This window comes from Mixophyes fleayi, chromosome 3 (assembly GCF_038048845.1).
Source record: "Mixophyes fleayi isolate aMixFle1 chromosome 3, aMixFle1.hap1, whole genome shotgun sequence".
Taxonomy (NCBI): Eukaryota; Metazoa; Chordata; class Amphibia; order Anura; family Limnodynastidae; genus Mixophyes; species Mixophyes fleayi.
The window spans coordinates 59974550-59986555 of record NC_134404.1 but is presented as its reverse complement, the minus strand read 5'-3'; the positions used below and the strand labels follow the sequence as shown (position 1 = coordinate 59986555).

At 43.1% G+C, this 12006-nt stretch overlaps 2 protein-coding genes across 5 annotated transcripts in view; both read right to left on the bottom strand.

Annotated features, from left to right (window-relative positions):
- LOC142143593 (alpha-1,4-N-acetylglucosaminyltransferase-like) overlaps positions 1-12006 on the bottom strand; it is a 70899-nt gene that overhangs the window by 13880 nt on the left and 45013 nt on the right. For all 3 annotated transcript variants that reach the window (XM_075201559.1, XM_075201557.1, XM_075201558.1), the window contains exon 2: positions 11471-11989. In XM_075201559.1, the coding sequence (XP_075057660.1) occupies positions 11471-11971 (501 nt within the window). In that variant the 5' untranslated portion in view covers positions 11972-11989. The remainder of the gene's footprint in view (positions 1-11470; positions 11990-12006) is intronic.
- LOC142143592 (alpha-1,4-N-acetylglucosaminyltransferase-like) overlaps positions 1-12006 on the bottom strand; it is a 292621-nt gene that overhangs the window by 274651 nt on the left and 5964 nt on the right. The gene's annotated exons all lie outside the window — the stretch shown is intronic.

Sequence of the window (12006 nt, the reverse complement as noted above, 5' to 3'; positions counted from 1 at the left end):
AACTAGCAAACTTTTGCCAGGGTGTTTCTGAGTCCTGTTGAAGATGCCAGAATGCCCAAAGCACTACTATGCATATCTGGTGAGATTGTGAGATACTCAGACCTTTCTGGTCCAAGGTCATGGAGGTCTCTGCTGAAATATTAGGAGATGATGTTCCTGATAGTCCCGCCTTCTGGCTTCTCAACAAGATCGACGTTCCAATTTCCAGGTTTAAAAAAAACATTTTACGTTATCTGATTTCGGTTGCGAAAGCAGTGATTCCAACCCACTGGAGATCTCCTAACCCCCCAACCATCCGGGAGTGGTTCCAGAGATTGGAGTTTTATAGAGTTATGGATGAGCTTTTACTTTCATCTGCTGATAAAGTTACTGAATATTACTCCATTTGGAGCCCATGACTCGAATTCCAGGACTCCGATAAATTTAATCATTTAAACAAACCAGTTCTCTCACCTACCCTCCTTGCTAGGACTTGAATTGTTTATTTACATAATCTGTACTAGGAAACATTGCCCCCCCCCCTACCTATCCCCGTCTCTGTCTTTTCCTTTTTCTCTCTTTCTTCTTCTTCTATTATAACATTTATTTGAATGTGTTATTATGACATTTTGTATTAATGAGGTGGTTTTGTTACCCACTTATCTGTTCTTGTGAATCTCTGTTGAAACTGCCTTAAAAACTTCAATAAAGATAAATATTAAATTTGGTCAACCTAAGAAGTTATGTCTCTCCTCTACATTGTGCCAGGCGCACTCCTCTAATCTTGAGGTTCCAGCTCCTTACATGTCGTTTTTGGATGTGTTCTCCAAGGCTGCCTCTGAGCTCCTGCCTCCTCATCGCCCGTGGGACTGCCCCATTGAATTACAACCTGGGAGGCCCATTCCTAAGGGCAGAATCTACCCTCCTTCCCTTCAAGACGATCAGGCCATGTCCCAGTACATCACAGAAAATTTGCAACGTGGTTTCATCAGGAGATCGACCTCCCCTGCTGGAGTGGGCTTTTTCTTTGTGAAGAAGAAGGATGGTGCCTTACATCCCTGTATCGATTATCGACAGCTTAATGCCATCACTATTGAGAACAGATATCCATTTCCTCTAATTTCTGACCGTATTAGTGGTTCTAAGATCTTTACCAAACTTGACTTATGGGGTGCTTACAATTTGATCCGGATTCGTGAAGGCGACGGGTGTAAGACTGCTTTTTATACTCATGACGGACACTATGAGTACCTCGTCATACCCTTCAGATTATGCAATGCTCCCGCTGTATTTCAATCGTTTGTCAATGAGATCTTCAGGGACCTCCTCTATAGTTCGCTGGTAGTCTACTTGAATGAGATACTGATCTTTTCTTCCAATATCACTGCCCACCGTTCCCATGTCAGAGAGGTTCTACTTTGACTACGGCAAAATAAACTCTTCTGTAAACTTGAAAAACGCATCTTTGAAGTTCCTCAGATACTATTCCTGGGGTATATCATCTCTGGTTCTGGATTAAGGATGGATCCGGAGAAGGTTTCCGCTAACACCAACTGGCCTCGACCCCTGAACCTGAAAGCTGTTCAACGTTTCATTGGTTTTTCTAACTACTATAGACAATTCATTAACCAATTCTCCACCTTGATTGCTCCCATCACAAACCTCACTCGGAAGTCAGCAGATCCGAAGGTTTGGTCCCCTGGGGCCATTACTGATTTTGCTTCCCTGAAAGAGGCCTTTTTGTCTGCGCCCGTCCTAACTCAACCAGACCAAAAGGAACCTTTCTCTTTAGAGGTAGACGTATCTTCTGTTGGGGTAGGAGCTGTTCTCTCCCAGAGATCCCCCTCTGGGGTTTTTCGGCCTTGTGGGTTTTTCTCCAAGAAATTTTCCTCTGCTGAACGCAATTATGGAATCGGCGATAAAGAACTACTTACCATCAAGCTAGCACTAGAAGAATGGTGTAACCTTCTCGAGGGAGCAAGGCACCCGGTGACCGTCTTTACGGGCCATAAGAATCTAGTCTACCTCTTTCTTCACTCGATTTCATTTAAGACTCACCTTCGCTCAGAATTCTCGGGCGGATGCTCTTTCCCGGTCCTTTAATGAGTCAGATGAGGTGCCTGCAGTCAGACCTCCTCACATTCTCGAACCTTCGAGTATAATCGCTTTAACTAGAGCCAAGACCCCCTGTTGGTTGCTCCTACTTGGAATTCCACCTTCGCTTGAAAGCCCTCCGCTGGGCCCATGCTATTAACTTTGCTGGCCATGCCAGATTCAAGAAATCTTGTTCTCTCCTTACCCGGAGCTACTGGTGGCCTGCGCTCCGATCGGATCTCAAGGAATTCATTGAGTCTTTTGAGACATGTGCCCAAAACAAGATTCCTAGATTCCATCCATCTGGGTTAGTCCTGCCTCTACCCGTGCCTGAACGCCCCTGGACTAGCATTTCCATGGACTTTATTACTGATCTCCCGCCCAGTCAGGGGTTCAATACTATTTGGGTGATCGTCAATAGATTTTCAAAGATGGCCCACTTTGTTCCCCTCAAGGGGTCTGCCCTCTGCCCCTATACTGGCCCAAGCTTTCATAAAGAAGGTGTTTCGGCCCCATGGTTGTCCCCAAGAGAATATATAGGATCGTGGGGTGCAGTTTTTATCTCGCTTTTGGAGGGCGTTCTGTAAAGACCTCGGAATCAACCTAAAATTCTCCTCGGGGTACCACCCCCAGACCAATGGCCAGACGGAGCAAATAAATCAGGATCTTGAAATGTTTCTCTGCTGCTTTTCCTCCGGTAATCAAGATGTCTGGTACAACTTGCTCCCCTGGGCAGAATTTACCCATAGCAACATGTGCATGATTCCATCATCATCATCATCATTTATTTATATAGCGCCAACATATTCCGTAGCGCTTTACAATTGGGGACAAACATAATAAACTAATAAACAAATTGGGTAAAACAGACAAAGAGGTGAGAAGGCCCTGCTCGCAAGCTTACAATCTATGGGACAATGGGAGATTGACACATGAGGTTAAGCCTACATTTTGCATTTTGGCCTAGCCAGACTGCAAAGGTAAAAGTGACTCATAAGCTAAATGATCCTGTCACACAACAATGTTGGTCAGGGGGTAGTTATCTTGTGTGAAATTGTGTAACAGGCGGTAACAGGCTAAAGGCGGTGAGGTTAAGAGGGTGGTTAAGGAATATTATAAGCTTGTCTGAATAGGTAGGTTTTCAGAGAACGCTTGAAAGTTTGTAGACCAAATGAGAGTATTATTGTGCGAGGGAGAGAATTTCATAGAGTGGGTGCAGCCCGAAAAAAGTCCTGTAACCGGGAATGGGAGGATGTAATTCCACCGGTTCCTCTCCCTTCTTTACTGTATCCGGTGCCCACCCCATCCTTTCCTGATTTTTCTCGCCCTTCTGCACCTTCTGGTCCTGCCGTCCACTCTCCTGTCCGTAACATGGCTCTCATTTGGGCATCAACGAAGGAGAATTGGTAAAAGCATCACAATGATATAAACAAACTGCTGATCGCCATCGTAGAGTCGTTCCCATCCTCAATATTGGCGACAAAGTCTGGCTCTCCACACGGAACCTTAGACTTCAGGGACCCTCGATGAAGCTTGCTCCACGTTTCATTGGGCCATTTCCGGTTACACAGGTCATTAACCCAGTAACCTACAAATTACTCCTTCCGCCCTCTCTGAGAATCCACAATTCCTTCCAAGTTTCCCTACAAAAACCATTGGTGCTCAACAGATTCTCCCGCAAGACCTCTGCACCTCAGCCTCTTTTAACTGCCGCCGGTGACGAATATGAGATCAGCCACATTCTGGATACCCGTAACTTCTGTGGACGTCCCCAGTACCTGGTCCATTGGAAGGGTTTTGGACCCGAGGAACGGTCTTGGGTATTTAAGGAGGATCTTCATGCCCCTCATCTCCTGGCTAAGTTTATCAAGAAGCTATCCTCGAGGCTTGCACCTCTTCGATGGAGTAAGGGGGGTACTGTCAGGCGCCATCCCGCACTCCTACCTGGTGCCGGGATGGACGACTTCTCTGTAGCTCGTCCCATTGCTAAGTAACGGAACGTCACTTCTACCGGATGTTCGGGTGTATGCGCCCGAACATCGCGTCTCCGTTGCTAGGCGTTCAGACCAGCTGACAGCCGACCTCCACTCCCACCAATGATTAGCGGCAAAACCTCTATTTAAGCCAGACTCTGGCACCACTAGGGTGCCAGAGTATCTAGTCTACTAGTCTGTCTCTTGGCTCCCTTGTGTCATACCTTGTGTATATTATCCAGCCTGCTTCTGCGGATTCTGACCTCTGCCTGCCTGACCACTCTCTCGGATTCTCGCTGGCTCCTGGTTGATCTCCTGGCTGTGACTCCTGGCTCCCTGACTACTCTCCTGCCTGACTCCTCTGTACCTCGTTGCCTGCACGGTTTTGACCCCGGATTGTCGACTACGATTGTTCACCTAAGCGTCGTTGGTAGCTACCTGGGAGAACCGCGACCGACACGTCTCAGCAGCTAAGTCCAAAACTCCTTGCAGGCTTCCCTGGTGAAGACCTGGAGCGTGGTTAGACTCCACGCCTCCTCATGCAGCAGCGCAAATACCAGCAGGTAAGGCCCCCCAATTACCTTGTTCGTGACAATTAGTTTATCTGCACTTGAAACTAGTGTTAGAGATTCTGTTTGTAATTGGTGGCAACAACAGTATTCCTCATAAAATTGTGTGGTTCATTTTGATGAACACCAGTTTCTCTACATTTTTGGGAAGTAGTCTCCTCCAATGATCACTCACAACATTCCCGGCTGTGCTAAACACTCTTTCCGAGTATACAATGAAGGGTGGGCAGCTTAAATACACCATAGCTAGTTTGTACAAGGGGCTCCAAATTGCCATTTATTTCTCCCAGAATTAAAAGAAACTGTCACAGATGCTAATTTTTACTTTATCATTAAAGTAATCCTCCACCCTTCTGTTAATATAAGGTGTATCAGATTGAGACATGGTAGATGTGTCAATATATTTGGGGATTTCTTTTCAGCCTTACCAGATGTCATAACCTCTCACATTGTGATGTGTTGATTCATTGTCAGTGTGACTCTTAGAAAAAAGGTAAGATTTTTTAGGAGAAGCTGAAGCATTGGACTTGTCAGATTGTAAGCTTGCGAGCAGGGCCTTCTCACCTATTTGTCTGTTTTGCTCAGTTTGTTATTAGTTTACTATGTTTGACCCCAATTGTAAAGCGCTACGGAATATGTTGGCGCTATAGAAATAAATTATGATGATGATGATGGTGTGTAACTTAAGCCGACACCTTGCGCACAAGGAGCTGTTTGCATCTGTCAAGATTTGTGCCAGTTGGAAATAAAGACATTATATATGGCTTAAACCTAGGATCGAGCAGGTTGCCAAAATGTAGTGATCCATTTTAAAGATGCTGCAAACCCTTGAGTCCTGGCAGAGTGAATAAAGGAGGGCTTAATCTAGAAGGCAGACATACTTTGCACAATCAAAAAGTTTCATCTCCTACTTCAGCTTCTCCAGCTACTTTTCCAGTAGTTTGAACTCTCTTCATTTGTTACAATTTCAAATGGTTTCAGTAGCTCAACTAATTGGCTAACTCAAACCCAGCAGCAGCAGCAGCTGTAGCATGCAAGAGTGTCTCTTGGCAATCATGGATTGCATTAGTGGAGTCAGTTGGAATTGGGAAATTGGTTGCTGAACTATGTACTTATAATGAGGGGGTTGATGATGAAGGTGTTGATGCCGGGGAGGATTGAATGAGGTGTCTATATGTTCGGCTGCTACCTGATGTTTAGCTGCTTGACACTAAACACAATTTTACACTTTTTACACACTACGTGAATGAACTCGCTACAAATGATGTAACAGGAAGAAGGTACAGAGATGATCCTACCTCTCCTTAATTTGGTATCACAAAGGCTACCAATGCCTTGACAAATGTTGTCTGGGTTGGGATAAAAATATTTCCAAACAGAAGACATGCTTTTTTTTGCCTTATGCCCTGACATGATAATGCTCTTATTATGGGCATGAGGTGGTACCACTGGTGGCTGCCTTACTTAAACAAAATCATCTCCTCAGGATTCTGTGAGTGCACAAGTTGTTTTTTTAGCCTCAGTGTCATTTTTAAAGCACTGTTTTGACTGTTTTGGAGGTGACAGTTATAGACCTACATTCTGAGCGAGAAGGTGGTGCATGGGAAGTTAAGGAAGATGCATGACCGTGTTGGGCACTATGTTTTGTAATGGGCATTCTAGTACTTGTACCAGCAGTAGCATGACTCCTACTAGCAAAAAGTGGGCATTGTCTGAGCCTTGTCTTTCCTCTGCAGGTGGTTTAGGAAATGTTAGCAATTTTCTAATTTATGGATGATTCACTACATTCATCAGAAAATTCTCTCTTAATCTTGCTCCTTACAACAAAAACTGATGTTGTCTTTGATATTGACAAACAGGGCCTGATTCATTAAGGAAAGTAATGCAATAAGAATGAGTAACTTTGCCCCTTGGCAAAACCATGTTGCATTGGGGAGGAGGTAAATTTAAATTGTGATGGCAGAATTAAAGTTGATCTAGGGCATGTCCTAGATCAACTTTAAATGTCAGTGTAAACATAATGCTATGAATTATTTGTGTGCTACATGATAAAACAGACAGTATTTTACTTATATGCAAAATAATAAACTAATTTACACGCCTTGCATTGTATCATGATTTTGTGCAGGATAAAATGTACTCCTATTTTTTGCCTTACTTTCCTTAATGAATCAGGCCCACCATGTTTTAATTTTGCACTTTGTTTCCGCATGTCCTTTCTAGTAGAGGCTGAAAAAGTGCTACTACTGCAGTACTGATACTGGGATGCTCCTTATCTTTGGAATGATCTAAAGTTGACAATGACAAGAGGAGTAATGCTACTTAAATTTGGAGTTATTTGTAGCTGTAACCACAAAAGGTGAATGCCCAATGAGATAAGAAAAGGATGGAATTACCTTACAATTCTTTTGACACTGCACCACAAATATGTAATTGAAATTTATGCAATTGGCTCTTAAATAATACATTGTTATATTATGTGTGTGGTGGGTGCAGCAGCTGCTCACACTCCACTATCACATTGGTTTATGCTCGCTTAATCAAGAAGATGTCACTGACTGCCCTTCACAAGAATTGCTATGACTGGTGGAAAAATACTTGGAATATTAAAAGAAAGAAATTAAGAAAAATTTATTTTTTGGGGGGCGCTGCTCACAGTCGTACAGCACAGCAACCTATTTCTTCGTACTAAATTCTCCAAATTTCAGACTCACAGATCTCGCCTCTCACAAAATTAGTTTTAGCTTCAAACACCCTGTATTTTAAAAGCAAGAAATCTATATAGTAAGTTATTTTTGGTGTGTGTTGCTCACAGTCATACAGCAACAGCACCATGTTTTGATTCACTAAATACTAGAGGTGTTCACTTACCCCCGTGTTCTGGTTTTGGTTTTGGATCTGGATTAACTTCGTGTTTTGGTTTTGGTTCTGGCTTTGGCAAAACTGCCCTGGGGGTAAATGTATCAAACTGCGAGTTTGCCAGCGTGTTGAAATATTTACTGTATTACAGCTTACGCAAGTAGCGTAGCGCATGCGCAATGCGCTACGTTAATTGTGTACGCGCTAAATACAGTAATATGTGATTTCCCCACTAGTGTGGGAAAATACCATAATACAGCACTTAGCTCTTACGCAAACAGCTTAAGAGCATTGCGGAACGGACCTCCTACTATGTAGGAGGTGTTTGCGGCGGCTCCTGTCTTTTTTTTTTTTTAACTTCAATCAAGACTAAAGAATCGGGAAATTACAAATATGTGCCCCTTCTGGGTGAAGTGTTCCAGTTGGCACAGATTCGTTTATGGAGGTACAAATGGCTGGGACTGGGGCAAGCCGGCAAGATGGATGTACAAATAATAAGGGACATTGGATCAAGAAAGAAGACATCATCGGTAAGTATTTGGGATTTTTTATATTTATTAAATAGTTGTGGTTAAAAAGAGGGTGGTTAGTGTCTTTATTGTGGGTTTTTTATTTTTAATAAATATGTGTGGTTTGTATGAGGGTGTTGTTGTTTTGTTAACTTTTTTCTTTGTGGAACTACAGGACCCAGCAAGCCAGGAATGTCAGGGCATGTTGGCACTTGTGGTTCTCCAAGTGCCAACATGCCCTGGCTGCCGTGGGTATGCTGGTGCTTGTAGTTATACAGCGCTGAACAGTCTAGGGTTGGTTAGTCATTATGGCAGGGGGACCCCTGCCGCGCGTCCCCCTGCTATAGTGCCGCCAACCCTGGCTGGTTTGCCTAGTGCTGGTAAAGTGAAAATCGGGGGGACCCCACGCAAAATTTTTCCCCGATTTTCACGGGACCAGCACTAGTCAGGCAGCACTAGGGTTAAGCATAAATAGTGGGGGGACCTCACACTTTTTTTTTTTCAACTTTTATCTGTTCTTTAACTTTTTAACACTGCCAGGGCCGTGTAACAGTGATGTGTTGATACAACACGCTGCTATCAAGCAGCGTGTTGTATCTGGCGTGTTTAGAAGCAAACTCTCCTGAGTTTGCTAACTCGCAGCTTCATATATTGTAGACATGTATAGCTGCAGTGGCAAACAGTGATGAGTTTGATCTCTGGCGATTTTGCAAGTAGCGATTTTGACAGAAGCAGAACTCTGGCGATTTTGTATGAAAACTCAGCTTCATACATCGGCTAGTTTCAACTCTCCTGAGAAAATCGCTGGCGTTGCAAACTCGCAGCTTGATACATTTACCCCCTGGTGTGTTTTTGGTTTTGATTTTGAATTCCGATTTTTTTCTAAAAACCCTATTTTTTTTTTGCTAAAATCACATATTTTTGCTTTTTTCCCCCCCAATATTATTAAACTCAATAATACTAATTTCAAGTCATTTGCAGTCAACTTTGACCACCTCACAGGTCACAATATTATTTTCATACATTTTCAAACAAAGACTGCAGATTTAGAAGACCAAGCCTGCCAGACCGATTATTTCTATTTTAGCAATGACAATTAGCAATAGAGCAATGGAGCTCTCCTCTTTGTATGTTACCTATATAACACAGTATAATGTGGCTGAAGAATTAGAAGACCAAGCCTGCCAGACCTAGTATTTGTATTTCAGCAATGACAATTAGCAATGGAGCAATGGATCTCTCCTGAATGTCACTGGAGACTTTGAAGAAAACTGCTATCACTCCTCTTTCTTTTCTACCTATGACGCTGCCCAACTGCACTGGAGACTGCCAAGAACTGTTCTATCCCTTCTATGTCCCTCTGTGAAATGGTGCTGGGTCACCGTAGAGGGCGGTACTTATAGAATCCAAAGTTCGTGAGATCCAAGATCCACCGACATAACAATGACGTTTTGCTTCGTTTTCAATCCTGAGGGCATGCAAAAGTACCAAGCCAGCTCACCTCGGTACTCGGACCTGCTAAGTTCGGGTCTGTTCAGTTCTCAGGGAACCGAGCCTGAGCATCTCTACTAAATACTAGTTCAAATGTTTATACAAGTATATAGTGTTGACATCAGTGATGACACTGATGAAGATAAGGATGATGATCAAATTGAATGTCCTCTATAAACTTAAACTCTAATCTATAATATTTTATTATTGTGGTTCCCCAAGTGCCAGCTCCCATGGGTAGCCAGAGCATGCGATCGCATCTAGCAGTCGCGAGTTATTAGCAATATGAGATTAATACTCAAATGTACTTTGTTTCTGGTTAGTTTGAACTGGTTGAACAAAGCAATGTCCCCTTGGCGCTCAATATATCAAACGTTTGAAATATACAGTTGAAACAAGTTTCAGATAAGGTTGCAACCTTGTAGACAAAAGTATCACTGATTACATGTATACAATTGCAGTAGAGTGTACATGGATGAATAAAAATGTGAAACAAGTCACAATGAGCTAGGCTTGTAGCCTTAACACACAAATACATAACTGCATAGTAAATCAGAGTCCAGTATAAGTCCTGCTGATGAGAATATAAACTCATGATCACCATATAACAATGTCCCAATGGTATAATATAAGTAATAAATGCAGCTCCAAACGGAGTCCAGGGTTAAATGGGTGCTAAAGAGTACATAAACAATTCCAGCGGATCTCAGTGGTGTGTTATAGTCCAGGAAAGTAAGCCCAAATATTGATATTGGTAGTCCAGAGACTATAGGCTCTCATGAGCAGTGTGGCCACGGTCCCGATACTTGCTGCGGGTTGCCGGTAAGATCCACTGAAATCGTGGTAGGAAGATAAGTCCAAAGGTCCAGCCAGTGGGTCAGGACGTTGTGAACTCTCACTTACCCTGTCCAGGAGGAGCACACCAGCCCAGGACAGGACTTTCCTGTTTATTGTTATACCTCTTATGCGTCATAGCAGCTTGCTGTAAATCCTGCTTTCGTTTGCTATTAAATCTCTTTGTGTGTTGAAACCACAATAATCGCATTGGACAATGTTTATTCGTAAGCAACAAAACAAATATAACACTTCATAAAATGTAACCCTTTTATAACCCCACACGCACCACTCAGTGAGTGGGAAGAGCCCTAGTGCTTTCAGCACAGTGCTGGGTACCAGTAGGGAGGGGGCCCATTTTTATTACTAGCCCCATCTCCCTATGAATCCAGCCCCATGCTGACAAGCCTGGGACTGGTTGGCATCATGGCAGGGTGAACCGCACGCTTCCGGGTTCCCCTGCTGTAGTGTCACCAGTCCCGGCTGACACAGCCTAGTGCTCATTCTAGTAAAATTGGGGGAAACCAAAGGATTTTGTCCCAGCTAATGCCAGCAGGAGGCCACACTAATTCTTTGTGTGCTGGTTTGTGGGTTCAGCAGCTGTATTACTGACGGGTCCGACGGCTGCCAACACAAGTTTTTAGGTGTTTTGGGAGGGAGGAGGGGAAAGTTTTATCTGTAATTACTCTTTTAATTTCTTTTGTAACAGTTTTGTGCAAGCGGATGCGGAGGCTGTATAGCCGCCGGACCTGCAGGCATTGCTGATTAATGTCGGCATTGTGATTGTCAGCATTGTTACTGTCAGCAATCACACTGTCGCTATTTTAGCAGTGTAGGTCAAATGGAAATGTTGCCATTTGCCCTGTCAGCATTTTCATGTCGGCAGGATAAGTGTGGGGTTTTCTTCTATCGAAAATTTGACAGCCACCGATCTCACCTACAGGAAATAGTTGCTCCTTTCTTTATCTGAATCCAACAACCAGCTTGCAATGTTTTGTGCTTGTTTTCAAAATGAGGAGCCTTATGCCTCTATCATTGCAGTGTTATGTACCATGTATGACGTATGTTTTCTCTGAAGGCATACATATGACAGCATCTACAATACAGTGTAGTTCAATTTTGCAGTATGATTTATACCTGAGAGCATTATTGTGTTACGTACCTTTGTGTACCAGGGGAGAAGTGGGGTATCTTTAAGAATATCTTCCATTTTCAGAGGAAAGAAATACACATTAGTAAAAGATGACAGGGCTGGGAAATATTTCTTTGCTGTGGCTTCAGAGTTAGTATCATTCAATCCTTTCATGAAGAAAACCACAGGTCTGTCCTTGTACACACGAGCTGCTGACTCAATGGCACATAGCACTAGCGAAGGTGGTTGCATTCTGTCTGTGGTCTCCAAAAAAAAGATATTATCCCCTCCTTCTAAAATGTCTAATGGAGATGGAGAGCTTGAAGAAATGTTTCCTGTTGTTATATTAGTCGAAACATCTGTGGCATCTTCGCTAATTGTTAACAATTTTGAGGTCAAAGTTTTAAATATTTTTCCTTCTGATATAAAAGACACATAGGAAAAAAAATGCTGCTTGTTGGTGATTCCATAAAAGAACCCAAGGGCTATGAAGAGAAGCAAGACGACCAATATCCTCAGGGCTTTTAACATTATTGCAATATGGTCAGACTGCAAGAGAAAGCATA